The sequence below is a fragment of the Microtus pennsylvanicus genome, chromosome 3 (genome assembly GCF_037038515.1).
Source record: "Microtus pennsylvanicus isolate mMicPen1 chromosome 3, mMicPen1.hap1, whole genome shotgun sequence".
NCBI lineage: Eukaryota > Metazoa > Chordata > Mammalia > Rodentia > Cricetidae > Microtus > Microtus pennsylvanicus.
The window spans coordinates 104643133-104651841 of NC_134581.1; the positions used below are offsets into that span (position 1 = coordinate 104643133).

The 8709-nt window shown below is 50.1% G+C and overlaps 1 protein-coding gene across 4 annotated transcripts in view; it reads left to right on the forward strand.

Moving 5' to 3' along the window:
* Nucleotides 1-2341, forward strand: part of Piwil4 (piwi like RNA-mediated gene silencing 4) — a 39063-nt gene extending 36722 nt beyond the window's left edge. For 3 of the 4 annotated variants that reach the window (XM_075966799.1, XM_075966796.1, XM_075966797.1), the window contains 3 exons: nucleotides 554-677; nucleotides 1075-1222; nucleotides 1863-2341. In XM_075966799.1, coding sequence (XP_075822914.1) covers nucleotides 554-677; nucleotides 1075-1222; nucleotides 1863-1979 — 389 coding nt within the window. In that variant the 3' untranslated portion in view covers nucleotides 1980-2341. The remainder of the gene's footprint in view (nucleotides 1-553; nucleotides 678-1074; nucleotides 1223-1862) is intronic. The other variant, XM_075966798.1, reaches the window with a different exon arrangement.
* Nucleotides 2342-8709: the final 6368 nt, after the last annotated feature.

Here is an 8709-nt window from a genome sequence, read left to right on the forward strand (position 1 = left end):
GTGGGAGGGAGGATGCAAGGAAAATCCTAGAATGGGAAAGAGCGAGGACAATGCTCTCAAACTGGGTCTCAAAATTCTTAGGGATTGTCTTATTCCCAGGCAATCTGGGTATGGACACACTCCCATCATGGTCAGCCAAAGCCCCATGGTCGCCAGCCACAGAGGAATGGCCGACGCTCGGGCTGTTCCTGGTACAGCGGTGGGAAAGCCAGACAGCATACTGGCAATGCCACCCGCAGCTACAGCCAAACTGACAGTTTCTTTTTTGTTACCAATCCAGATAGACCCTAACTGAGAATAATTGTATGTCTGTCTAGAGAATGAGGATTCGTCGGTGACTTTTATTTTGTTTTGTGGTGTTTTTTAGAATGAATTTCCTTTTGTTTCTCTTACAAACTGACCAGAAAGACCCAGAACTGTTTGGCTGGGTCTCAGTGCCCTTATTTCCACCTTTTCGGTTGTAGCAGCAGCAGCAGCAGCACCACCAGCAGCACCACCAGCAGCATCAGCACTGGCAGCACCAGCAGCATCAGCAGCAGCAGCGGCGGCAGCAGCAGACTCTCAGTGGTTGTGGTGAGGAAGAGATGCCTGCTGCGGTTCTTCTCCGAGACAGACCGCACCGTAAAGAACCCCCCGCTCGGCACTGTTGTGGACTCGGAAGCAACACGCACTGAGTGGCAAGTGTCACTGGGAAACTGTGTGTGTGTGTGTGTGTGTCTGTACGTGGGTGTGTGCGTGTGTGCACAGGTGTGCACGCTCGTGTGGAGGCCAGAGTTTGATAGCAGATGTCTTGGATTGCACCCCACCTTCTTGGTTGAGACAGGGTCTCTCACTGCTTCTGGAGATGAGGGGTTGGCTGGGCCGTCCCTCCTTCCCCAGTGCTGAGACTGACGACAGGCATACAGCCACGTCTGACTTTGTGTAGACATGTGTGCTACAGGACCCAGCTCAGGGTGTCAGGCTTGCACACACAGCAAGTGCTTGGCTCTCTAATGAACCTCCCGCCCCCAGACTGACATTGTTTCAGTTTGACCCTGCTTTGTGACCCCTTTCCACTCCCCCGTTTCTCTGCAGGTATGACTTCTACTTGGTCAGCCAGACTACTAACCGGGGGACTGTTAGTCCTACCTACTATAACGTCATCTATGACGACAATGGCTTGAAGCCTGACCACATGCAGAGACTGACCTTCAAACTATGCCACCTCTACTACAACTGGCAGGTGAGTAACAGCTGTTCACTGAAGTGAGGGTGATGCTAAAGATTAGGGCCTGGGACTTGCCATGTCCTTTCCCTCCCTCCTGCTCGCTCCCTACTCCTGACTTCACAGGGAGGAGTGGACACAGGAATCCTTTAATTCAGGGTTGGAGGAGCCCACTCAGTCAAGGAAGTAGAACCGCTGGAGGCGTCTCAACAGCCCCAGGTTTGGTCCCCACAGGACTTTAATCCCACTCAGTACCCCAGGCAAGACTGGGGATAGCAGTTTTGTCAGTTCGTGAAGCCAGCATGACTGTCCCTGGTGAGGTTAAAAGTCATGGTCTGCCTGTATGCCTATGCATTAGGCCCAGGCTTGCTCTGAGCCCCTCTAGAACACGAGATCACAGAAAGCTTAGGTGGGCACGTGTATCTCCCTGCTCCCACTACTGAGGCAAACCCCCGCCCCCACCAGCCCATCTCGCCAGCGAGCTTAAGTTTCCAGTGGGCGGGGCTGCCTTCTGTTGGCTAAGTTTAGTTATCGTTTATCTCAGACACACTCTATTGGGTAAGTAACCAGTAGGTGAAAAGGAGACTAATTAAAAAAAATCACTTTGAAGGACAAACAGGTTTATCTCTACAATGCTGTCACTTCCTTTCCTCCCCAGGGCTTAATCAGTGTCCCTGCACCCTGCCAGTACGCACACAAGCTGACCTTCCTGGTAGCACAAAGCATTCATAAGGAACCAAGTTTGGAATTAGCCAATAATCTCTTCTACCTGTAAGCACTGGGCCAATAGCAGGGCTCAATGGAGACGTGGGAGGAAAAAAGTTTCTGTGTTTTGTACAAATCTGCCTAAAGCTCAGGGCTCTTGCTGCCTAAAGAGGGTTGAACCTAATTTTAAGTAATGGGTTTCTTATGGCTTTTTCCCATCCATCTATGTCCTTGAACTTTGTCCTTGTTTACTGTTGTGTTGCTTTTTTTTTTCGGATGCTTAAGTTAATTCTCATTACTGTGGCATTTAGGATTTATCACCACAGTTAACTAAGTTCTAAAACAATGTTTGCTTGGTCTTTTGATGGTAGCTAAGGGACTTGTAACTCCCTGGGGTTCTCAGAGTTTTCTAAATATTGTGGCGTAGTCTGTAGAGTGGTTTAAATAAAGACGATATGAGCATCATGTCTGCGTTTGGTGTTACTGGGAAGTTGAGAGACTTGAACCTGGAGTTAAAGTAGCTGTGCCACAGACACGCCCACTGGACCCTCTGTCAATGAATTTTCTGCCTCTGAAACAGGACCCAGCTCTTGGTCTGTGACAGGATCTCATTGGCCCAGCAGCAGTGCCCTGTGTTGGAGCCCAGTCTGACTTCCCACTCGGGGAAGGCAGAAGCCCCAGGAGAGGACCTGGCCAGGTGCAGCTGCATCCACCTGCACACCAGGGCTCCGTGCTGTGGCCTCCCTGTCACTAAGAAGCCCATAGTGGATGACTTTGTACCTCTGCTCCAGAACCACCCCTGCCAGCCACAAAAGGTGGCGTCTCTGTTTGCAGATCACCAGTTTTTCCTCCCTGACCCACTGACATATAAACAGGCCTTGCTCTCATATGTCCTAAAACAGAAACCTTCTTCCTCTGCAGCTACTACCCTTTCCTCTCTGCCTCCCAGTGCTGGGGTTAAAGGGGTGCACCACGGCTACCCAGCTGAGTCCTCCCTGCTCACCAGCACTCCTCCCCTGCTGGAGTCCTCCCTGCTCACCAGCACTCCTCCCCTGCTGGAGTCCTCCCTGCTCACCAGCACTCCTCCCCTGCTGGAGTCCTCCCTGCTCACCAGCACTCCTCCCCTGCTGGAGTCCTCCCTGCTCACCAGCACTCCTCCCCTGCTGGAGTCCTCCCTGCTCACCAGCACTCCTCCTTGCTGGAGTCCTCCCTGCTCACCAGCACTCCTCCCCTGCTGGAGTCCTCCCTGCTCACCAGCACTCCTCCCCTGCTTGAGTCCTCCCTGCTCACCAGCACTCCTCTGCTGGAGTCCTCCCTTCTCACCAGCACTCCTCTGTTGGAGTCCTCCCTTCTCACCAGCACTCCCCTGCTGGAGTCCTCCCTGCTCACCAGCACTCCTCCCCTGCTGGAGTCCCCCCTGCTCACCAGCACTCCTCCTCTGCTGGAGTCCTCCCTGCTCACCAGCACTCTCCCCTGCTGGAGTCCTCCCTGCTCACCAGCACTCTCCCCTGCTGGAGTCCTCCCTGCTCACCAGCACTCCTCTGCTGGAGTCCTCCCTGCTCACCAGCACTCCTCTGCTGGAGTCCTCCCTGCTCACCAGCACTCCTCCCCTGCTGGAGTCCTCCCTGCTCACCAGCACTCCTCCCCTGCTGGAGTCCTCCCTGCTCACCAGCACTCCTCCTCTGCTGGAGTCCTCCCTGCTCACCAGCACTCTCCCCTGCTGGAGTCCTCCCTGCTCACCAGCACTCCTCCCCTGCTGGAGTCCTCCCTGCTCACCAGCACTCCTCCCCTGCTGGAGTCCTCCCTGCTCACCAGTACTCCTGCTCTGCTGGAGTCCTCCCTGCTCACCAGCACTCCTCTGCTGGAGTCCTCCCTGCTCACCAGCACTCCTCCTCTGCTGGAGTCCTCCCTGCTCACCAGCACTCCTCTGCTGGAGTCCTCTCTGCTCACCAGCACTCCTCCCCTGCTGGAGTCCTCCCTGCTCACCAGCACTCCTCCCCTGCTGGAGGCCTCCCTGCTCACCAGCACTCCTCCTTGCTGGAGTCCTCCCCCTACCAGCCCTCATTACTGTCTATAGGGGAATGCCCCAGCAATGAGAGTGTTGATGGAGACAGGAGGAAGGCTGCAGTGGGGTGTGGTGGGGGAGAGTCAGATCTTGAGGCTTTAGGAGAAGCCAGGCGCCTGAGGGACACCAGGAGCAGTCTTGTCACATTGCACTGAAGACATTTTTGTTGCTCTGTCTCCTCTCCACCTTCCTGCTTCTCTGTCTTGAGACAGTCTTGTCATGTAATCCGGGCTGGCCTGAAACTTGCAGCAGGACCCCTGCCTCAGCCTCCTCAGGTGTGCACTAGCATGCGTGGCCAAAAACATCCTGCCTGTGGGGAGCTCTGTTGTGACCAGCGGCAAGCTTGACATTCACATTTAATACTATGGCTGTGTGATGAAGCTCTAACAACCACTAAGCGGCTGATGAAGTTAAGGATTAGTTATAAGGTTCAGCAGAGTTGAGGAGATGAGCAGGTATGTGGGACCTGTCCTCTTGCTTGTCTGAGGACACCTGGGGGAGGATCACAAAACTCTCCCGCCTTAGTGAAACCTGTAAAAAGGAAGAGCACCCTCCCCCACCCCGGACTGCACAGAGGGAGTACCTTGTGTGGGGAGGTGTCACCTGCAGGGGCTCAGCATCATCCGGCTCCTTCCTTCAGACTTTAACAGATGTCTTAGTTTGCTGTTGCTGTGATAAACACCACCAGCAAAAGCAACTTGGGGGAAGGAAGAACTCATGAGGTCCCCCATCACAGTCCATCACTGAGGGAAATCAAGGCAGGAATTGAACGGAACAGAGGCAGAAACCACGAAGGAATGTTGCTTGTTGGCCTGTTCTCCTGGCTTGCTCAGCTTGCTTTTTCATGCAGCCCAGGACCACCTACCTAGGGGCAACACGACATTGTGGCTTGTCACTCTCAATCATTAATCAAGTAAATGCCCCCCATAGACATGCCCACGGGCCAATCAGATGAGTTGATTCCTTAATTGAGGTTTCTGATTCCCAGGTGATTCTAGTTAGTGTCAAATTGACAAAAATGAGCAAGCAAAAGTGATCTAGAGCCCCCCCCCCATCAGATATATTTCTTGTATTAATCTGCCTGCAGCACTTTGAATCACCAATGCTGGTGTCTATAGCCCTTGCCATGGGCGCCTTTCTGCTTGCATCCACCAGAGGGCGCACGCACACTGCCCTTTGAGCCAAGTCTTCCATTGCTGTGTTGAGAGGAGGCCGCATGGGATTAAGAAATCCTCGCTTCAAATCTCTTGCCAACCCTAAGGTGGCTCCCTTAACTAAGAGTTGTGCTTCCGTGCTCCCCTATCCAACCTTCCTTTATCCTAATCCTCCTTTTTCTCCAAGTTCCCCCTTCCTCCCCTTCTCCCTTTTCTCTCCCCATCTCCCCTTACCCCCATCCCATCCCACCCCCAAGATCTCAATTTTCTCCCCGGCAACTTTGTCTACTTCCCATAGCCAAGAGGATAACTATATGTTTTTCCTTTGGTTCACCTTCTTACTTAGCTTCTTTAGGATCACCAATTTTAGGCTCCGTGTCCCTTATTTATGGCTAGAAACCAATTATGAGTGAGTACATCCCATATTCATCTTTTTGGGTCTGGATTACCTCACTCAGTATAGTGTTTTCTATTTCCATCCATTTGCATGCAAAATTTGAGAAGTCATTGTTTTTTACCGCAGCATAGTACTCTAATGTGTAGATATTCCACACTTTCTTCATCCATTCTTCCATTGAAGGGCATCTAGGTTGTTTCCAGGTTCTGGCTATTACAAATAATACTGCTATGAACATAGTTGGCTCCCAGGTGCCCAAGCCGAGGTCCCCAGTTAATTCCTTGGGCAGCTGGGGATAGGGAACCTGAAATGACCCTATCCTATAGCAATACTGACGAATATCTTGCATATCATCATAGAACCTTCATCTGGTGATGGATGGAGATAGAGACAGAGACCCACACTGGAGCACTGGACTGAGCTCCCAAGGTCCCAATGAGGAGCAGAAGGAGGGAGAACAAGAGCAAAGAAGTCGGGACCACGAGGGGTGCACCCACCCACTGAGACAGTGGAGCTGATCTATTGGGAGCTCACCAAGGCCAGCTGGACTGTGACTGAAAAAGCATGGGATAAAACTGGACTCTCTGAACATGGTGAACAATGAGAGCTGATGAGACGCCAAGGACAATGGCAAGGGGTTTTGATCCTATGTAATGTGCTGGCTTTGTGGGAGCTTACCCAGTTTGGATGTTCACCTTCCTTGATATGGACGGAGGGGGGAGGACCTAGGACTTACCACAGGACGGGGAACCCTGACTGCTCTTTGGACTGGAGAGGGAGGGGGAAAGGAGTGGGGGGAGGAAGAGAAGGGTGGGAGGAGGGGGAGAAGGGTGGGAGGAGGGGGAGGGAAATGGGAGGCTGGGAGGAGGTGGAAACTTTTTTTTCTCATTTTCTCAATAAAAAAAAAATTAAAAAAAAAAAAGAAATCCTCGCTTGAATTCAGATTCCAACAGGCCAGGGGATATGTAGGCTTCTCTTCTGGGGGCTCTCTTACCCTGTTTGTCTACACCATGAGAAGCAGACTGCACTATGGGAGACAAAACCACAGGAACAGCTTTTTGATGTTCCTTCAGTGTTGTTGGGGTTGAACCCAGGGTCTCAAATGTGTTAGCTAAACATCTATCACTTAGCTACATGCTTCCCACTCCAAACATGCACACACACACACACACACACACACACACACACACACACACACACACAGAGATTTCACAGATGAAGCCTGGGTTTCTAAATGGCTTTAATACCAGGTTTGATATTTTAAAATGCCACGTTTCCGTATGCTGCCAGGGTTAATGACAGTTGGTCTACAGAATGAAGCTCCGCTCGGGCTCTCCTGCTATTTGACTGCCTCCTGTCGCCTACATTAGTTAGCTTCTCATTAAGGCTACCAGATATAAAGAGAGAGGACAGTGTGTCCAGCCCTGAGTTTGAGTCCTAGAACTACCACTTAGTAGCTCTGCGACCTAACCATCGTGAGCCTCAGGAGATCTTGTAAAACTTCCTACACCCGTTTCGTAGTTATTGTAAGGATGATAAATGTGAAACCCAATGTAGTCGGCTTTACTAAAGAGGACCACATTATCAGCTCAGATGAGAGGACAGGAAACGACAGTTTGGTCAACAGATTTGTATGTTAGGCACTGTGCTGGACTCAGAATCTTATGGTTCTCCTTAAAGCATCACATTCTTTCCTAGATATTCCTTAGTTCCTTTTCTCATTGCTGTGACCAAATCCTTGACAATAAGCAACTTAAGGAAGAAAGGTTTTCTTTTGGCTCAGAGTTTGAAGGAGCCACAGGTGGCTCAGAAGCAGAGACCAAACAGGAAGACCTGCCTCTTCAGCAACCCACTTCCTCCAGCTAGGCCCCGCCTCCGGAAGGTTCCACTACCCTGTAGCTTCACCAGCTGGGACTGAGAGATGGAGTCGCAGTTCACATTCAAACCCTAACAAGGCATATTCACCTTGCTGTTTCAGGCCACTGACATCTGTTTCTCTTGGTGTCTGCTGTTTGGGAGATCTGAGCTGACCCAATTCTCTTCATGAAGCCAACCTTTTTTTTTTTTTAATAAAAATTACATTTAGTCTCAAAATGTCTACCAATCAAAACATGAAATCTAAAAGAAACTGTGGACTGTGGGACTTCATAACCTTTTCAGTGCAGGGTTTTAATTTAGCAATTACCCATGGGAAAATTTTCTCATAAGCCTTTCAAGTAGACTCCAAGATCTCAAACACTAAGTGCCAACTGCTCTTGGGGCTTGTTGTCAAATTCAGGGTTTCGGTGCTCACGTTAACCTGAGCTTGGCACTTTGGCCCAGTGCCCACTGACCAAGAATAACCCAGCAGCTGCTCCTGGAAGGATGCAGGGAAGACTCGTTTCCAGTGAAGACAAGATAAGGAGATAAATAAAACAGAGAATAAAGAGCCTTCCAGTGGACTGTGTATTGAAATGTGTTTTTTGTTTTGTGTAACCATTAATTTTAAATTGTAAAAATTATAGATGCACATGCTAAAATACATGGAAAATACAAAAAAGTAGAAAAAAGTCACCAGCCAGAGGTAAACTTGGTCAACACTTGGGTTTGCTTCAGTTTAGCCCCTTAGCTGACCCGCACAGGTAGTTTTGTTTTTCACATAAGGTTCCAGTCTGTATATTTTTCTATTTGATTACACATTTTCTGCAGGCATGTTTTAGTGACTAATAGTTCACTGTGTGGTTGTAATAAACACCTGTCCCTGTTTTCATCATATTGTAAACTGTTCCCTGCTGTGAAAACGCAGTAAGCAAGTTTTCTCCCCATGTGTTTTGGGGCAGTTTCCTGAGGGTAGGAAAAATTGCCGAATCAAATGTTCTAACACTTAAAGAAGTTAATCTTTGTTATTAACTTTACTTTATGTGGTTGTTTTACATGCATGTGAATGTATGTGTGTGTACCAGGTGTGTACAATGCCCCGGAGGCCAGGAGAAGGCTCTGGACACTGGATTTCCTGGACCTGGACTTACAGAGAGTTGTGAGCCACTATGTGGGTGCTGGGAATTGAACCCAGATCCACTGCAAGAGCAGCCAGTGCTCTCAATACCGAGCCATCTCTCTAGCTCCAAAAGTTTCTAATACATTAAAAGCTGCTAATATACATTGCCAATTTCTCCCCCAAACGTCTCTGGATTGTACCCTCAGG